General features: G+C 42.5%; 1 protein-coding gene across 1 annotated transcript; it reads right to left on the bottom strand.

The window, feature by feature from the left end:
- Positions 1–786: 786 nt before the first annotated feature.
- On the bottom strand, positions 787–19,040 carry npffr2a (neuropeptide FF receptor 2a). The gene is made up of 3 exons (XM_062544067.1): positions 18,710–19,040; positions 10,484–10,583; positions 787–1,740 (listed from the first exon to the last, which is right to left on the bottom strand). Exons 1-3 carry the CDS (start codon positions 19,038–19,040, stop codon positions 831–833), a joined length of 1,341 nt encoding a protein of 446 aa, XP_062400051.1. The 3' UTR covers positions 787–830.
- Between the last annotated feature and the right edge of the window lie 1,074 nt (positions 19,041–20,114).

The following is a 20,114-nucleotide window of genomic DNA, read 5'->3' as shown; positions in this document are numbered from 1 at the left end:
ACACAAGACAAATGTACCCTGTTTCCAATATCAACGGACAACACCCCATACTGACATTAAGACAACAACATAGAGGCACACAGAGAGAGAGAGAGAGAGAGAGAGAGAGAGAGAGAAGAGAGAAGAGAGAAGAGAGAAGAGAGAAGAGAGATAATTAAATTTGATGAATTCACCTAGCTATCAAGGCTTGGAGCTGATTAACTGATCCACCCTTGAAATTATTTATACCCTAGCAATACGGTTGTGCTAATGTTGAGCCTAATTGCACTTTGCTTTCCGTTTTGAGGGCACTCACTCCAGCTGGGTTCATGTATATCAAATGAGAGTGAGTAATACTGTTGGGATCTGATATAATGTGGGTCATTTGCTGTGTAAAAAAAAAACTCTTGCATGCTTCCACTAGCATCTAAAAGGAGGTAGCACAAAGATCATTTGTCCTCTTTCAATTACGTCAAAATTCGAAATGGTTTCAAATGTACAACATACAAAATATTTTACAGCATTGGTTAGCCTTCTTTTTAAATTCCACCTCTCCTATGAGTAGTGAAGTAGCCAGTTTATCCAGACCTCTCTGCCTTCTTATGACATTCTTTTGACAAATAAGTTAATAACAAGAACACCAAATTCATGAATGCAATCACTAAACACACACGCAAACACACACATATACACACACAGACACACACACACACACACACACACACACACACACACACACACACACACACACACACACACACACATACACACAACATCATGTTATACATGAAATACCAATAGCTGCGATATGTTTGGGCTGAGCATGCCTGGACGTTTGTGTTTTTGCGGTCTCAGAGGGACGCCCCTTCCTTCCCGTCGCTGCTCTGGGAGGCCTTCTCCAGGTCCTCCATGATTAAGTCCTGCTCGTTGACCTGGTTGGCCCGCCGCGAGCTGGTGTTCTCCAGGCTGTTGAGCGAGATGGGCTCGGTGGACGGCTGCGGGTTGGCCGGCAGCACCGAGTTGCCCTGGAAACGGTGCGAGTACGTCCTGCGCCGGTGCCCGCCGCCACCGCTGGCGCCACCTCCGCCACCTCCTCTGCCGCCGCCGCGGCCGCCCGCGCACAGCTGGAACTTGAACACGGCCTGGAAGCCGCGTCGGAAGTTCTCGTTGAAGAAGCCGTAGATGATGGGGTTGACGCTGCTGTTGAAGAACGCCAGCCAGTGGGCGAACGGGTAGATGTATATGTTGATGACCCGGTACTGGTACTCGGACAGGCTGGCGTAGTCCGTCAGCATCATGAGCGTCCACAGGGGCAGCCAGGAGAGGACGAACAGCAGCGCCACCACCAGGAGCATCTTGATGACCCGCTGCTTCTTTTTGGACACCGTGTGGCGGTTGTCGTGCCCGGCGCCAGGCTTGTCCCCGGTCGTCCCCGGCACGGACGTCTTGAAGAGGGTGATGCCGATCCGCGCGTACATGATCACGATGAGCGATAGTGGCGCGAGGTAGATGTTGGCAAAGAGGACCGTGGTGTAGATCTTCCTCATCTCCTGGTTGGGCCAGTTCTCACGGCACCAGTAGAACGGGCTGGTCCGGTTGCCATCCCCAAGGTATATCCGGATGGTCTGCTCTTTGGTCACCTGCAGCATGACGCCTGACGGGCACATGATGGATATGGCCAAAACCCAGATGACGATGATGATGAGGGTGGCTGTAGGTATCGTCAGCTTCTGCTTGAAGGGGTACACAATGCATCTAAACCTGTGGAAGATGAGATAGAAGAGTCATGAAACAGTCTGCCTCTGCCTCTGTCTCTGCCTCCCCCACAAGGGTCATCTGTTCATAGCTCATGGTAAATGGAATATAATAGGCCCTTATATAGAACCATTAGTTCATTTTAATGTCAATGCCTCCTGTTTATCGCAGCATTAAGCATAACATTATTTCTGAGACAGCAAGAGCTTCACCTGGCCTTGATTAGGGCATTCATTTAAAAACTAATTTGTCTCTATGCCAGTCTTTGCTTTCCTTTAATGGCATAAATAATACATTTCATGAGACATGCCTTGTAAATGATTCAGTTCCATGAACCTGAACTGGAGTCGACATCATTTGAATTGTACAGCTAGAACATAAGCTCACAGTGAATTGCTGGCTAATAGGTCTGTAACTGCTGTGCACAGATCAACATGGGATGGACTCGTGAGGGGATGTCAAATACGATTTCCTTTTATTCCACACAGCTGTTACAGCTCATGATTCTATCAACATACCCAGAGACATTCTCATTTAATTTGGTCAGATGCCCATCTAAATAATCAATTCATACAAAGAAGCTTACACAATTTCCAAAAATCTGTAAATATATATACAATTGATTTAAATAAAAGACAAAAGGGCAATGTCAAATTGTGAATATGTGGACAGAGTGTGCATGGGAAAAAAAGTTAGATAATCACAGACATTATTTTTTCCTTTACAAAATTAGTATTGTGTATTCATGACTCACATTCTTGACTCAGAGACCATGACCTTTCGGTCTGGCCGACTTGAGCTAACCTCCTGAGCAAGAGAGTGGCTATGGACAGATTATGGTAATTAAACTCACCCCTGCAATTACCCAGGCAGGTGGCCAACGAACATGGAGTCTTCAGTTGCACAGAGTACGAAAGGAACTCTCTGGTGCAAAGCACTGAATTCTAGAGTAGTATTCTTTCCATGCAAAGCAGCTACACTGCCCATTGTTATTCCATTGGTAGGCATCCATTATTCCCAGAAAATAACCTGGAGCAAGCATGGGTCTATTCCTATGAGGCTCTTCCACAAGGCCTGCCTGAGGGCAGAAGCAGACTGGCCACTGGGAATGTCAATGGCAATTTTATGAGGGCCAATGTTATTTTTCTCTTTTCCAAAGTATTGGACATTGTTTTAGACTCATATTAGGCCGTGGGCCAGATCTGAATGAGAACGAATGAGATCTTGTGGGGGCCTGTTCGGCTGTTAGCCGAAACGCGTCCGTCTTGGTTCATGCTTTCAAGTCAATAAAATAATAAGATTTATTCGAGAGTGTGTTTATTTTGCTTTATACTAGTTTTTGTTTTTACGCACCCAAAGACTCTAATATTCGGAGTTTTGAGCGCATCCGCTTTTCAGATCTTGTGGGGGCCGTCATTGTCATGATCATGCTTATGGTAATTATCATTTTGCATAGGTTTCTACACCCACTTATGAGCGAACAAGGCATATACTGTAGGTCAGGGGTCGGCAATTAAGTTTGGCCTCGGGCCAGATATTTTCCGAGCCATTACATAGCGGGCCACAAGTTCACAACCAAAACAATGGCTAATTTAATTAATTAATATCGGAGGAGGTAAAAATGATAGGCGCTCTTGAAATGACAGAGCAGAGACATTCAAGCAGGCTGATGTAGGTTAAATTTGTCGACTGGTCATTGGGGGCGCTATTATATGCCTGTCAGTGATGCGCGGGCTGATCCAAATCGAGCGGGCGACCGCGGTCACCCGCGGTCACCCGCGGTTATGGGTCAAGAAAAAATATTTTTAATGATATGCGGGTCATGTTTGGTCGGGTCGGTACAAAAAATATGCCGTTATTTTTTTTGTCATTTATATCGTACATAATTGTCTTTAGAAGAGAAAGACATAAGTTGCAGCATTCCCCCTGAAACGCGATTCTATCCCCCACATTTTGTCACGGACATGTATTAATGCACTTGTTGTTTCTGCGTAGACAGACCCTCGGCTACACTTGACATGCAGTTGTGTTCTGTTCTCAGAGCATATGCTTTCTCTGTCTATGATCTGCAGCTTTTTTCTCGAACTGCTGGCCTCTACAGAAAGTGGCAGAATCGTCTACTGAGCAGCGAAGTTGCCGATGCAATGCGTGCTTCTCAAGTCTGATAATTTGCAGCAAGATCGAATGGTATTATGGAAAGAAAAATAAACTAAAAGTTTCCCAAATCAGGAAATACTTCTTAATTTAATGTCATCAAGGCATAGGCTATAGCCTACAATTGGTATGAGCATGCAATATGTGCATCCTTGCGCAACTTATATAGGCCTAGTGGCTCGTTGGAAAGCCCCACGTCTGCTCTTCCCCACGTCGTGCAATAAAGGTTTCATCTCGCTGCAATTTATAATTGCGGAGCAATGGACTTTTGGTCCATTGATGAAGACGTTAATAAAGAGTTTCTTAATAATATTCTATGCCTGCATTTCATGCTTGGGAGAGCTTCAAGGCATTCATGTGAGGAACGGCTGAAACAGAATTTGTATAGGAAAATCCTAGGCTTTTATGTTCAATGTTGAGTCAAATAGCCACATTTTTGGATGAATGCCGACACGGAACAAAAAAAAGGTAGACTAAATGCATGTTTCCCAAATTCTGAGCAATTATAGGCTGTATATAATTAGGCAATATATATTATTGTTTTACATGCATATGAGATACCAATTTTGCGTAGCTCAATGGCGCTACGACTAAGTTAGACTACTTTTTACAATAAGCGGGTCGGGAAGCGGGTCGGGTCCTGTATTTCAATAATTATTTTTTGCGGTCCGAGTTGCGGTCGGGTTAGTTGTAAACGGCGGGGCGGGGCGGGTCGTTCAGACACGTACCCGCGCATCACTGATGCCTGTGTCTTTAAAAAAATAATAATAAAAAAACACCGGAAAAACATTTCCACGCGTTGATGTTAGCTGTCAAAAAATGGCACTATGAAAAAATCTGAAGAGAAAAGTTAACAGCGAAAACAGGATCTTTAATGATGAATGGACAGAGAACTATGCCTTCGTCCTCCCTAATTGTATTAATGCAAAGCCCACATGCCTGATCTGTAACAACTAACGAGGGTTTCTCTGCATGCAAAGAGTACAAGACGGCACCACGAAAGTAAGCATGCTAATTTAAAGGTTGCGTTCCTAAATAACACGCACGCGATTAATGTTTGAAACTCGTGTTTTACTTTTCACAGTTATGTGCGTAAATTGCCTGTTTGATGTCAGGCCTGTTTAAAAGAAGTTGTGTTTTAATTATCACCATAAGCCTATGTCCGTTGTTTGAATGACAACATGTGTTTTAGGGATTAGCTTGGAATTTGAGAACCAGCGCTGTCCACTGACTTCATTTGATTTTGTATGTTGTGCGTTCACGCTGCACCTCGCTGCGTGCTTCACTCGTATGAAACAAATATCTAAGCATTTAGATTGATTGAAATTCTTCTGTTCTGGAAAGTTACGTTTCAAAATAAAGAGCATGTTTGAGACTGGCAGTCCGATTTTTAAAAAGTTTTTTTTTTTTTCATTCTCTGGTTCAAAAGATCTCACGGGCCAGATGTTTTTTGCTTGCGGGCCGCATCTGGCCCGCGGGCCGCCTATTGCCGACCACTGCTGTAGGTTTATCATGTGCTACAGTCATAGTATACTGTTCTTTTATTTCTTGCTTTCCACGTCAGTCTTGCTTTTTTCCAGCATAGAGAACTGTATATGGCTATACGCCAACGCAATGTAATATTCAGTTTAGCAGGGAACATTTTTCCTGTTTCTGCATCTTCCTTTCTCAGGATGGTTTGTGGTGCTGCTAGGTTTAATTAATTGATCACACCAGAGATATTGCTTATTAAACATAGTCCATGACACTGGATGTGAATATCTGCTTGTTTCCCCCTTTGAACCCAAAACATCTGCATTATATAGCCCACACAGATATTCAACAGGACATCGCAGTTTGAGTGGACACTAGTGTAACTTGGAATATCGATGAGGGTTTTACAAGAGTATCACAACTACATAATGCACCCAGTCCTCCTCGGGCAACTTGTCATTGAAACATGTAAAGAAAGAAGAAAGACGCGGTCAATCAGTGGCGCAGAAAAGGGGAAACTGGCTGACGTACAGAAATAACTGACTTATTAAAGCAGTGTGCTGCAAGCCAAGCAATGACCATAATAATAGTGCTGACTGCTGAGGCACAAGTATCAGCGAGTGAGCGCAGAGCAGGTGCTGTGTTATAGGCACTGTGAACGAGCTGAAGTGACTGATGTAACAACTTTTTTTTTTTTTTTTAAATGTGTATTCCTATGGGCAGGCCACAAAGTCAAGATCAGTCCTCAATATCAAGTTCATCTGATGCCCTGCTATGCCTACAATTTGCTAAATTAGTTCAGGGCCCCTTGTTTAAACTGGTTTAACTCGCCTCCTCATGCTGTTTCCATCATCCCATTCTCCCACCCACGTCCACTCCGACTCTTCCTCTCCCTTTGTGTCTGACTAAGTCAGTGCAATGCTCTTGTCAATGATGCCTATAGTACGCTGCTGCACGCCTGCTGCTGCTCTACCTGCCTGGGGCTTTCCGTGGAGGCCAGGGAGGTCCCAGATCAGAGCCATACTGTCAAAGATAAATTTAAATCAATACTTTCTTTTAAGGGGAAGTGAAAAGTGAATTTCAATGCTAGAGACCCACTGCATATTTTTATCACCTTCAAGGTTTGTCTTTGAGCTGAAAGATGTTAACTCTATATTTCATTGCCTTTGTTTGAGTACACAGTCATTTCCTGTGTGTTAGCTGCCGGACAGTGTTTTATGCAATTTAAAAGAAACAAAACCATATACAGTATATCAATAGCCCACGTGTGTTAACCTCATAGCTGAGTTGGGAAATGATGGTAAATGTGTCAAATAAACAGTACTGTAATTTGATAACTTCATGAACTACATCTGAAGGATGGAAGGCAAGGAAACAGTGATCAGCACTAGAGATGCTCCGATCAGCATTTTTGGGGCCGATCACCGATTACCGATCATCAAAATCATGATCGGCCGATTGCCGATCACTGCCGATCACAGAATGGCAGGGGAATGAGAGTCTTTTAACAATAGTCTAGCAGAGTTTGCATCATTTGTAGAAATCAAACTAACTATGAATTAATGTAAGTGGCATAAAAGACAGTAGGCCTATAGGCTAGTCAAGATGTTGAAGAACCACCATTTATCGATTTGTATTTAGAAAATGAAATAACTTTGGCCATCTTTTCCAAATATGCAGCGAGACATAAAATGATTTCATACAAGGAGGGGGTCAGGCAGACCAACACACAGATCACCTAAATGGGATGGGACCAAATTACATTGCCTAGGCTACTTGAAACGTATAGCTTCTAAATAGACTGACTACATTAAATGAAAAACGTGTTACATCAAAACCTACTGCCTCAAAGTGCAAAACTATGGCCTTTTCTCTGTTCCAAATCCCCCAAAAAAGAAATAATGTAAGCTACTGTAAGCAATAAATTGCAAGTCTTTTTTTTATCTTGGAATCCCCCATGACTGAAACATGCCGTTAAATGCCACCAGTTTGAGTCAATAAAGTGCGCTGTTAAGCTAGCAGGGACATTGGACAGGCGTCTGCGCTTGGGAAGCTAATATGCCTATTCTTCAGCTTGTCAATGTAGGCTACACTGTTTGGTAACGCGGGGAGATACACATTAGGCTAGTATTTTATGCCTGCGGGGTAATATCGTGGATCAAGGCAGGTTAGGGCCGACTTACATTGCGCGATATTGCCATGTTTTCACAGTCGATGAATAAATATCCAAAGTCGGGACAGAAATCATGGTGCGGCGCGCTCCCGTGTACTCGTTTAATGTAAGGTGTTAATTAGCGGTTGTAAGCCAGTCGGAGGCTTTTTCTAATTCTGCCGTTACAACAATATCAAACATGTCTGATATTATCGCATGTCTGCATAGTCTGTGACAAGTTTGTGACTTAAAACTCTATGATTTGTCTTTGGATGTGAGAGTCTGACTGTCTTTCAAAAATCTTTTAGGCTACAGATATTTGCAAAATCGTAACTGGGCTTTATCCTCCACAACGAAATAGAGGTTGTTCGAGGAGGCAAATTAATTCTGAACGTAATGCCTTTCCATCTTATCATCCCTATCGTTAGTAGGCCTACTAGTCGGCTGATTGAAGGATGGGGAAGTTGGCTGGTTTAGTTTCTCATACCCGACATATTCAGTTGTCCGTCAGTGGTGTTAAAACGTCTTTGGTGGCTTCCACCTCGAGGGATTTCAGCACGACATACATTGCATATGGTTAATTTTACACTGAACCTTTAGCCTACTCATGTTTGCCACTGCAAGCTCCTCTCTACTCTAGGCTTGTGTGCCTGTGCGCTGCGCCTGCAGGTGAAAAAATGTCAAGCAAGTAATTTACAGTAGATCACATGATCGGCTTTTTTGATCGGCGCTTTTGAGCTTCACCGATCAAGCCATTTTTAGCCAATATCGGCCGATCATGATCGGCGGCCGATCGATCGGAGCATCACTAATCAGCACAGATACAATGGCAGGTGCACTGCTGAATGCTATTGTCAGATTAAAGCTCTTCTGCAGTGGGTCTATGAGCCCCCAGGGGGTCCTCAGAGTTATTGAAGAGGGTCAGCCACATTATTTGACCTAAAAAAGGACAGTGTTATAATCTTATACAATATGTGGAGTGGGGAGCAAGAAAAGTCTTGACCTGAGTAAAGTAATTTCCTGAGAAGGGTGGAGAGGTGGTGCAGGGGATAGACTGACGTCAGCTTACCCTGAAACAAACCCCCCCATCCCCAACCACACACGCACACACGAACACACACACACACACACACACACACACACACACACACACACACACACACTCAGTATGACCTAGTTCACCACACACATACATGAAAATAATGCCAAACACACCCACATACAGTATGTTTATACATACTGTAGAGAGAACGAGAGAGAGAGAGAGAGAGAGAGAGAGAGAGAGGGAGGGGAAAACATAAGATAGAGACAAAAAAGAAGAGAAGGGAAGAGGAGGTCAAAAACCGAGGGCTGTTTTTTCATGCATGTACAGCTGGCACTCTAATGATGTAACAATGACATCACGGCGCTGCAAGACCCAGCTGTCGGTGCGGTGGAAACACGAAGGGGGAAACCCAGGAACCGTGCTGCCAAGCCTGACTGGACACTCTGAGCCTGCTGGTTCTGACAGGCAGAAAAACACAGTGCAAGTGGCAGGGAGCCAATTTCACCAGAGCCACTAGCCAAGCCAAGGGGAAGTGGTGAGAGAGAGAGAGAGAGAGAGAGAGAGAGAGAGAGAGAGAGAGAGAGAGAGAGGGAGGGAGATAGTATGTGTGTGTGAGAGAGAGAGAGAGAGAGAGAGAGAGAGAGAGATAAAGGAGGGAGAGGGACAGAGGCAAAGGGAGGGGGAGAAAGAGAGAGAGAGATACAGATATTTGCTCAGCATATAATCCCCCCAAACCACCATAACAAATGCAGAATCTCGCCATGGGGTGCTGTCAGCAAAAGCCTAGTTGTGCCTAATGATACAGATATCTCATCCCACGCACGCTCAGAGCTTGAGGAATGGAAAAGGAACGATATCACAGATAATGCCATGGGGCTGCCAGCAACAGAGTGAGGATGCAGTCATTCACTGCCGTAATTATTCAACTGGGCACAGCAGATTTTGGAAGTATACTTGGGCTTTTTTTGCCTGTTTTGTAGGACAGTGTAGATACTTACAGGAAGCGTGTGGGAGAGGGGGATATTTGGTGGGATCGGCCCATGACCCGGGTCAAACTCGCACCCAGGTCCCCACGGGGACTTGAACCCGAATGTGGTTAATTTTTAATTGCCTAGCAGATTACTTTTGCCCTTCCAGGGAGTATGCCTTTTAATACTGGCAGATAAAATGGCAATTGACAACAAGTCAAATTAGATTTTGTGGCTGTTGGGATCTCACGTGTGTCTGTCACACACGCAAAAATGCTCACTTGGCTAAATTCTGACAATAACATATGGGGTGGGACATGGGATAAGAACTCAGAGCAATTCACTCATTTTTAAAGAGATCCAACATCAGATTTTCCCTCCACCAGCCCCTTGGGAGGTACAGTAGATCTGATTTGTACAAGCCCCTCGTATAATTCTACCGTCCTGAAAAGTCACTTTTACATAAAACGTACATAATAGAATGCTTCATTACTGTAATATACCCCATCTTCTGTTAGCCTCACATGTTTAGCTTCAGCAAGTTGGCAGCAATGTCATTTGCAAGTGGCAATGACATTGCTGCGCTCTCACTTTGAATGAATGGAACGTCATGGGGAGTGATTACTACTACAAAACGCCCGAGTGGGAATGTCCTGATGAGTCACAGAATGCCTCTAAGAAAATAGGCTATAGTTCTATCTGACCTGACTGTTGTGTAAATACACAACACATGCAATCACAGTCTTCTTTTTTTGGCAAGCTCAAAGCAATTAACACCATCATAGTGGATTTGGTTACAGTCTGGACATTAGTCATAAGGAACCGCGTGGCAACACTTAGCATCTCCCTTCCTATGCTGCTCATTGTCTCCCTTCCTATGTTCACTGACACACATCACCAGTGAGTATTCCTCAGTGAAGAAAGCATGAATGTTGACCAAATGAGATGCTGCATTACCTGTCCACTGCGATGGCCACCAGGGTGAAGACAGATGCCGATACAGATATGCCTTGGACCATGCCGCTCATTTTGCACACCAGGCTTCCAAATGGCCATCCTGAGAACAAGACAAGACAAATTAACAAAGTGATTCATATAACTAGAAAAGCACTCAGAGAGTGCAGCTATATCTCCGCCTGCATTGTTCTAGGTTGTCATTCATTTGAACCTAAACTATTCAGATCGCCACCATGTGGCCATACCATGCCATTACACCACTAAGCTAAATACATAAACACTTCTGGAATCCCGACAGAAGTACGGATCAGTCCCAAAATATAATCGTTTCTTTGTGCTACTGTACAAGTATGCTTTTATTTTCAAGGTTATAGATGCCTTTCATTCCAAATGGATTTGTCAGAGAGCTTGGGAAAGAAAGAGAATGTCTCTGTTCTGCTCTCTTTTACCAGAACATTCATTTTTGTCAATCAGGGTCACACAGCCTGCAGTATTCTCAAGACACTACTTTGGAATACAGCAAGGCTACAGCAGGATTACACTACACATCTTGTACTATTATTGTGTCCTATATGGATACTGGCATGTTCCTTATTATTCCATTGAGAGATGACAGCTTTACACAACTGACTCTCACAGTATGTGAACCCTACCAACCTCGATAGAGACATCTGACAGCACTGTTGCATTTAGTTATGGGGAACTATCATTATTAGTGACATCTTCTTGATCCTATAGGGGAGTAAGGACTCTTCATTTAATCCATTTGAAGTCATAGAACAGTGGACATGCACACAAAGCAGTACTACATGTAGCAGCAGTGAGCACACACATTCAGAGTGGCGAGCAGCCACGACTTGAGTGGTGTGTGGGGAGTAGTTGGGGATTAGGCGCCCTGATCAAGAGCACTTAATGGCAATGGATGCTCATGCTGAGGGATGCTGCTCATTCCAGGCATGAAAACGGGTCAGGGGTGAAAAAGGTGAGAAGAGAGCGCGAACCCCCCCCCCACACCGAAAAAAAAACCCCATCTTTCTCTTTGAATGAAGTTATTACACATTTCTGAAGATTTCATAGGCCTATGGACACTTAGACTATCAGAATAAGGATAAGTCTGAATATTTGTTGGACCAAACCAGGTAATCAATATACTTGCTTGAGACACACACTATTTCAAACTAATATTATATAAAATAGGGTAGAGGCTTTAATTTGTAAAATTGTGTTTAAACGTTTTAACATGCAATTGTTGCGCTACTGTGTTTAACCAACCAATAAAGTTATGTGAACCATCTTCATATTACATGTTAAACTGTAGGCTACCTGTAGGTACAGACTAGGCTACTGATCAGGGTCCTGTAACTCGACAATCAAATGTAAATTTACCATATGCCTGGCTTACGAACTCGTAAATCATAATGATCCGGGTGTAACTGAAACTTGTCGCAAGTGCGTTACGTGTGGTCTGAAGCAGTCGCAACTTTTTTTGGCTACGTTACTAGCGAATCATTTGAGTTACACAGGCAAAAGTCAGCATCATCATGTCAATCAACTGTGCCTCTGGACAAAACGAACCTTAGAAGAAAACAACGTATGCTACGTTGCTACACCAATCTCAGCGTCTTTTTCTAATAGAAGTTTCAACTAGCCCACCTGTGAAATCCCTCATCATCTCTCCTAGCATCACTATTCCACCTGACCTGACATCTCACGCATCTTCGCTCACAACAGGGAGGCTATACTTGGCGTGCGCATTCTGTTAGCGTTGCGTCTTTGTCAACAATTAGCTTCCAATGTTTATAAAACACATAGGGGCTACATTCACGCATCCGTTGCTGATCAGACACGTTTTAAATGCGGCTCTGGGAACACCTCAAGTCTGCGTTAGCGTCTGCGTCTGCGCCTGATTTTTAAACTCAGTTGTAAATTCAATTCACCTTACACCCCCCCCCTTAATATTTTCTCATCGGATCTGCACGAATCATGTAAGTAAGTAACCTATTCTTGATTCAAAACGGCGAATTTCGCCGAAAGGTGAGGAGTTTTCATGCCTGTCATTCTCCCCACCCACATTTTCCCCAGTATGGAGGTCGAAACTTGATTCTGCACAGTGCAGTCACAAGCCTGCTCCTCTAACCTTTAGGCCATAGCTGCCCCAGTTAAGAAAATAATCCTCTCTCTGTGGTCCATAAATGGAATGCACAACTCAGATGGTCAGACCCAGCTGGCATTTGATACCAGTTGGTCCTTCAAGACAATACATTAATGAGTGCATCACTGCCAGTAGAAATTGGCTGCACTGATAAAGCCATGATGACAAAGAGCATAATGTGGGGATTAGAGCTATCACAATACGATCAGAACATGAGCATGATGCCCTATAAGCTCTGGATGGCTAAGTTCATCCTATGGGATTTTTTCCCAATCAAAAATGGCTGACCCATTATATCTGTTAACATACAGTACAGCATCAATATCTCTCCTAAAGTCTACAGTAAACCCTGAGGCGATTGAGCTCAAATGGCTATGGGAATGGGATAATAACACCTGTGACATACTGTACAGTACATATTATGTAAGGGATAATAGAACGTCGGTCATTGTCGGGAAAATAAGTCCTAACCAGACCCGACAGCAACATAAAAAACACATTCCATAGCCTACTATTTCCGTTTGATATCCGTTGTTTACTGTTTACTGTTTTTTTTAACCTTCCGGGCTTCCCTGATTGGTAAACTACTAGTTCACATTATATCACTAATTGTTGGTAATTCCCTTAGTCAGAGCCTGTAGAAATGCCAACTTAAGAAGACTGCTAGGAACACCTCATGCACTTTATGATTGGACAGTGATAGCAAAGCACTAACAAACTTGCACCGCAAAAGCTATGAGTCTATGAGAATGGAATATGACATTGGGCCTATGACCTTCCGTAGCAACACACATGTTATTCGACCTGATTAGGTTGAACACTTTTCTTTGCAATATCTGATTTGCAGCCATTGTAACTAAGACCCTTGTTTACTGCTCCACTTCAACCCTATCTGATTGTAATTCAGAAAACACCACAAAACTTGAGTATATGGTTGGTCCAACGATTATGATGGACATCTATGAGTTTTATTATAGGCCTAACCCCAGCTATATGCCAGCTCATGTTGGAGAAAAAAAAATAAATCAAGCAAATGCATAGGCTTAGTAAGTCTCCAGATGTTTGGTGAAAATTATCTTTGTTTTTATCATCCTATAGTGGAAATCATATCCAGCAGATGTACATAATGCATTAATCTTTTCCTCTCCACTAAATTACTGATTCAGTTATTTTTCCTAGTGATGTAATGTCAAGCTCTCAGTTTTGCCCCTAGGGGACAACTCCCTAGGTTGTAATGGATCTGACTGAGACTCAGTCCCTGTTGGAAACATCCCACAGTGAGATATGGAGTGTCAAGTTCTCAGTATTATTCTCATTCAAAGACTCCAGCATCACTGGGAAACAGTGCCTGAGCAAAGCCTGGTTGTGAAAATGATTCAGGCAGAGTACAGTAAATGAGAGATATGATTTTTCTCTCTTTTTTCTCTCAATATTCTTTTATCATTTTCCATTTTGTTGAGACAAAACTGTGTGGATACTGCTGTATGGACTACATTAAAGAGTGAGTTCCATTTAAGAAGCTGCTTCTGTGACGACAGAATACAAAATAGAACACTTTCCCTCACTCTCCTCCGTCTGCTGTGTACACAGCTGTCAACGGTTGATAGTACACTCTTAAAAATGTTGGGTTAGATATAACCCAACCTTAACCCAGCTGCTGGTTAACTATTGGACCAACACAACATGAGTTATACTAACCCAACACAGTGGGTACAAAATTAAACCCAGCAGGTTGGGTATATTTCTAACCCAAAACGCTGGGTTATATCAACACAACACTGGTCAGATTGCCACAATAGATTGGGTAAAATAAACTATTTGCTGGGTTATAACTATATAATTGCTGGGTATTATTCACACAGTATATTGGGTATAGATTCAACCCAAACCACTGGGTTACATCAACAGAACTGCTAGTTAAAATTACCACAGCCAAGTTTTCCAAACCCAGTATGGGTAGCATTGAGAAAATGGGCAAAGAAATACAATTCAACATAATTATTTACTTGACAGTTTACTTTATTTTTGAACAGATAGTCTAGTAGTCACAAAGGGATGTGATGTGATACTTCGACGAAGGCAGGCAGATTCTACAGTCCGTTTTGGGGGTCAGCCCTGTCAATCAAAGACAGAAAAAGTGCATTAATCACTGTACAGAACTTTACGAAAACTTCCGTGAACCATTATCAGTGAATGATGTTGTTAACAGATATTAAAAATCCACCAGGAGACAAAATATAAGCGCAACACACTCAGAAACAATGACAACCTGATATTATGGAGTTGTTTTTTTAGGAGATGATCTGGAGCAGACTTACAAACACTTGTAAGTTCAGTAACGTTAGCCAGCTAGCTGCTAGCTGCTAATGTAAACACATTGGCTTTGACTATGTTCGCTAACATTAGCTGACAAACGTTAGCTAGCTGCTAGACCAAAACGAAGCATATAGCTGTTGTTATGCTATGCAGTTCATTGTAAAAGTTCGTTTTGATCCTGTTCAGCAGGTTATACTCAGTGAAGACAGAACTATGTTTTCATGAGTCTGTCTTTGTGTAGATGTAACATTAACTGTAACTGTAAGTCTAATGTTAGCTAGCTGGCATGAATGACACGTCCTGCTTGAGGCTGAAATTGGCAGGATATTCATTCATATCACAGAGGCTATCTCTGGGTGGACTCTTAAAATCTGTTTGAATGATAATGGAATAAAATAAAGGTTAAAAGCAGATACATACCTTACGAAATGGCCTGATTTCCATTGCATGTTGACAGCAACTGCTGGACTGGACGGTTGGAAGAATAACGATTTTTCTTTTCAAATTTTAACTATGTAGCTGAGTAAAAGCAACCCTAAGCTGGGTAGTGTAGTGGGGGAGAGGAGGGGCACTGTTCTAAAATACAACCCAGAAAGCTGGGTTACCGAAAATAACACAACTTGAGTAAAAACAACTCCACAAAATGACCCAGCAGCTTAAACCCAGCAGTTGGGTAGAGAATATAACCCAGCATTTTTTAGAGTGTAAGTCAACAGGACAACTGAGATATCAACTATAAACGGACTGTCATTCTTTGGAGTTAATAATGCTAATTGTATGCTTACTTACTATGGTTCGTTTCTTGTTTTGGAATATTTTGTGTGGTCTAGTTTAATTTCAAGGTCATGACCCTTGTCTTTAGTCAGCTGACTCTAACCGTGGGGCTACACCAGATGCACAACTGAAGCATTCCTTTCATATGCAGCGCAACCTGCAACATTTAACTTCCACTATAATTAATGGGAATAGCTACACCAGACATGAGAGTTCTGCACACACTTGGAAAAAAATAGACCAGTCTCCTGAGAGTATCTTTATCTGTGCCCGGTGCAGAGTCTATCAACAAGCAACGTTCTTGTACATTAACCAGCTATCATGCGGCATTTGGAAGCATTGAGCTGATAATGTTTGTGGTTAAGGTCTTATTCACAGTGTTACTGTAAATGAGAAAATTTATGTATTTTAGCTAGTTATGATTAAAGCTTTGATTAAACTTTGCCAAACATTACATTAGGGGTACAAGACAAGTGAAGCTGTGGGAACTCTATAGTTTTTGTAGGAGTATTATTACACATTTTAGAGTGTTTGTGCAGCAAGACCCGTAAGGCAAAACAATAATGATATTGTTTTGACTCATATTTCAGACACAGAGTGGCCCAGCCTCAACATTTTTGAATCATTTTTGCATCATTTTAGTCTCTGATTCAATTTGCATCTTTAGCTCAGATGTCCTCTGCTCCAAAGATGTTGACTTTTCCCACTGTATTAAAAATCAGTCACGAGCCATTTATCCAATTCTCATGAAATTCAGTATACAGCTAGCCTGACCAACCAGACCCACATCAAGATGTAGGGTTTGGGAACTCACCATAGGCAGGCTCAATCGTAGGGGTGGGATAAACAGTTGCCTTTCAAATTCCCTCTCCACACAATACTGATTCGCGCGCAAGGCAGCATGGGAATAGCCAGGCTAATGGGGTACAGTATGCTCTATTCTAATCAGGTGCTTACAAGCACTCTAGAATTTTGATCAGAATAGCAGTTGCTGCTTTACTTTTTCTTGAGGAGCTACAGCAGGCAACCCAATTGGCAGTACACATAGCTGTGCAATCAGAATAAGAACGGAATACGCCATTCCTTTCATTCCGATCAAAATTCTAATCAGATCAGCAGTTTTATTCTGATCTAGATGTTCATAGGTGTCATTTTTATTCCGATTAGCCATTATTCTGATTCTAATCGGATTAGTGGTCCATGGAAACCCACCTGGCAGGGCTTGATGCACAATTCCAAAAGCAGCTTCCACAGGTGTGACACCACATTGCCCCACTTCCCCACAGTGCAACTGATTAGCTATGCTTTATGCTCCCTCGGTTCCAGCCATTTGGATAGGGTTCATTTCCGCTATTCTGATCTGCCTGATTGTGCCTAGTACTCCAGGGTTTATGTTTGTATTCTTTATAGGCTTTGAGGAATGCATTGTTCCTACGCTTGTATCCTGTCAACATGAGTGAGTCATTCAAAAAGTCTAATTTGTACTTGCATAGTATGGTGCCTTTGAAAGGCTGTGGCGTATACCGTTCTGGCTCAGACAGTACAGTAAATGGAGAGCCCAAACAGCAGGTGATATATTTTGCACTGATAATGATAACTCCTCTTTACTGCTCCCATTTCCAGAGCTCTCCTCTGTTGCCATATTGTGCTTTTAAATAAATCACGTACACGTACACACACACACACACACACACACACACACACACACACACAAACACACACACACACGGGTCAGTTTGGCTTGATGCCAACCTTACTGAATCACAATAAGTGCCTACATAACAGACCTACTCCTAGACCTAATCTACAGCCATTGTGGGAGATTCTATTTAACTGCACACACAACACATTCTCCTATTGAGAGATCTCAAGTATACTTATGCACATGCATTCAACTAACATGGTCTTGATGACAAAACTGTTGGAAATTCAACATGTTCAGCATCTACCTTGATTTAGCATAATATTGCCTTTAATAACATCAACAATATGTAGAAATGAGACTAAATACCAAAGAGATACAGTTGGAACTGCATTTATACCATTCACAATTGGTGTATTGCCAATTGCTTCAGATACCACACACAGGGAGGGAGACAGGAGGATTACAGGGGTGAGACAGGGTGTACAGTGTATGAATCACAACTAGCTAACACTTCTTCGGCACCACGGTATGGTGGTACATGGTGTCTACCATTTCCAATACCCATCTTCTTGCTCTTCAAAATGAATTATTCACTCTACAAAGAAGTGTGCACCATTCTTGACATGGCCAGAGGGAGGTGTACACAAGCTGGTGAATTCAGCTCTTCCATTTTTAAATGTTTGATTTCTGAGGACAACTTACTATTCTGTTTCTATTCTATTCTTTCACTCAAAAATACGAGCATTTGTGGGCGTTTTTGGGAGGTAACCAGGTACAATATGCCATGCTGTTGGAGATGCAAACGAACGCTGCATAACCAATGAGATCACATACTGTAGCAAGGAACTGGTTCAAAGGTTACACAAGTATTTTGTCGTGTTAAGTTACATAATAGCTATCCGTATGTGTTCACTTCTGCCTCCTTGGCTATCAACTATAACAGGCTATCTAACGTATTTAGAATAGGTATTCAGAGGTGTCAAATGTTGAGTAAGTCCAGTGTAGATTTGTTGACGTGAATCTCTCCAATGATGTATTTCTATTGTCTATCGAAAGTAAAGTGCCTGTCTCGAAGTTAACTGATGGTCAAATCAACCAAACATCCGATATTGTTTGCACTTGCAAGTGGCCCGTGAAAGAATAGTGTAATTCGTGATACTTTATTGGAGTAATTTGGTAAACAGATAGCCTAAAAGCGAGTTCAATGAGTTCATTTACGCCAGTCAGTCTTAATTTGAAGGGAGCCATGCATCAAGTCACACACCATCGATTAACATTGATTTATTGGTCGCATGTTCAAAGAGTGCCAGATGTTCCAAATGCGCCATGCGCCGCTCACCTGTAATGATGTTGTCCAGCAGTGTGGTTGGCATACAGAAAATCCCAACGAGGAGGTCACTGATGGCGAGGTTAAGGATGAAAAGATTGGTGACGGTGCGCATGTTCCTACTCCTTAGCACTATAAAGCAAACAACTCCATTGCCAACCATGCACACCAGGAAGATGAGCAAGTAGGACACGATGAACACCACCGCGGTAGTCGGCTGATGCAGGTAATATCCGACATAAGTGATATTGTTTCTTGGTATGGCGTGGTCCCTTGAGGCATTGGGAAAGGTCCAGTTATCACCATCAGTAAAAGTGAAGTTTGACTCTGGCCTTTCGTTCATTTTCAACCCGGCCTGAAAACAGAATATGCACGTTTAGACCTACACACTTGCACCGCAGTCAAGTTAATGAGAAAATTAGGCCTACTGGAGGTTGAACAACTGTTTAAGTCAAACACATGGTCAGAACTGGGCTATAATGGGGTTTAATCAACTACACTCACTGCAATGTCAAGCGCAGGCCTATTTAGATGCTGCTTAAAATCCTACAACTTCGAGACTACAAATGAACAAAATAGATCGAAGCCGAGCGACTTCATTCCATATTGTCAAGACATTGTAGGGCGCAGAGCGCGCAGACAAGAACAGAGGCTGCACAGCGCACAGAATTAGGCTATAATACACTTTTTGGTTTTGTTAAAATTGTTGTTTGATAGACATGCAGTATTATTCATAAATAAACATTGTCATATAACACACGAAAACAATAGCTTTTTTGACTAAATAATTAGTCGACTCAGACAACAAGAAGTCTAGAGTTAGCGCTCTTGCGATATTGCGAAATCGTGTAGAGAAACAGCGTCAGTTTAGGCAACGCAAAACTAATCCTCTAAAAATCCCTAAATGTGTCCAAAGACAGCCCCTGGAAATTCCGATTATTTAACAATAACGAGTGCTTGGTTCAGTTCAAAGCACCCTTAATAACTGAACAAAGTGCCCTTTTATAGTACAGCAAGAAACACTAGGCTTTAACAACTTTCCTTTGACGATACCAAAATGAATAGAAAAAGCTTCAAAGAAGCGTTCCATCAGATGTATTCTTACAACACGAACTTCCAGAAGACCTCGCGTTAAAGGAAGGGGAAAGGAAAATGACATGTATTACTAACTGTACCTGTCTTACCCTTAAAATGCTTGAAGAATGGGGTCCTCCATTTAAATCCTTAATGACAATGGTCTTCTCAAAAGGTTCGCTTTAGAGCCATGAAAACTCAAGCCAAAAATGTGCAAACGATATTTAAACGCACACTCATGCCTTTGCCTGATGTGTGTGGCGGGAAGCATGTTAGTCCTGCTCCGCGCTCTACTGTGGACTATGTGATTTAACTATCTGTCAACACGGGAGAGGGAGAGGGG

The sequence above is a fragment of the Sardina pilchardus genome, chromosome 8, assembly GCF_963854185.1.
Source record: "Sardina pilchardus chromosome 8, fSarPil1.1, whole genome shotgun sequence".
Taxonomy (NCBI): domain Eukaryota; kingdom Metazoa; phylum Chordata; class Actinopteri; order Clupeiformes; family Clupeidae; genus Sardina; species Sardina pilchardus.
This window is presented reverse-complemented; position numbering and strand designations above follow the sequence as displayed.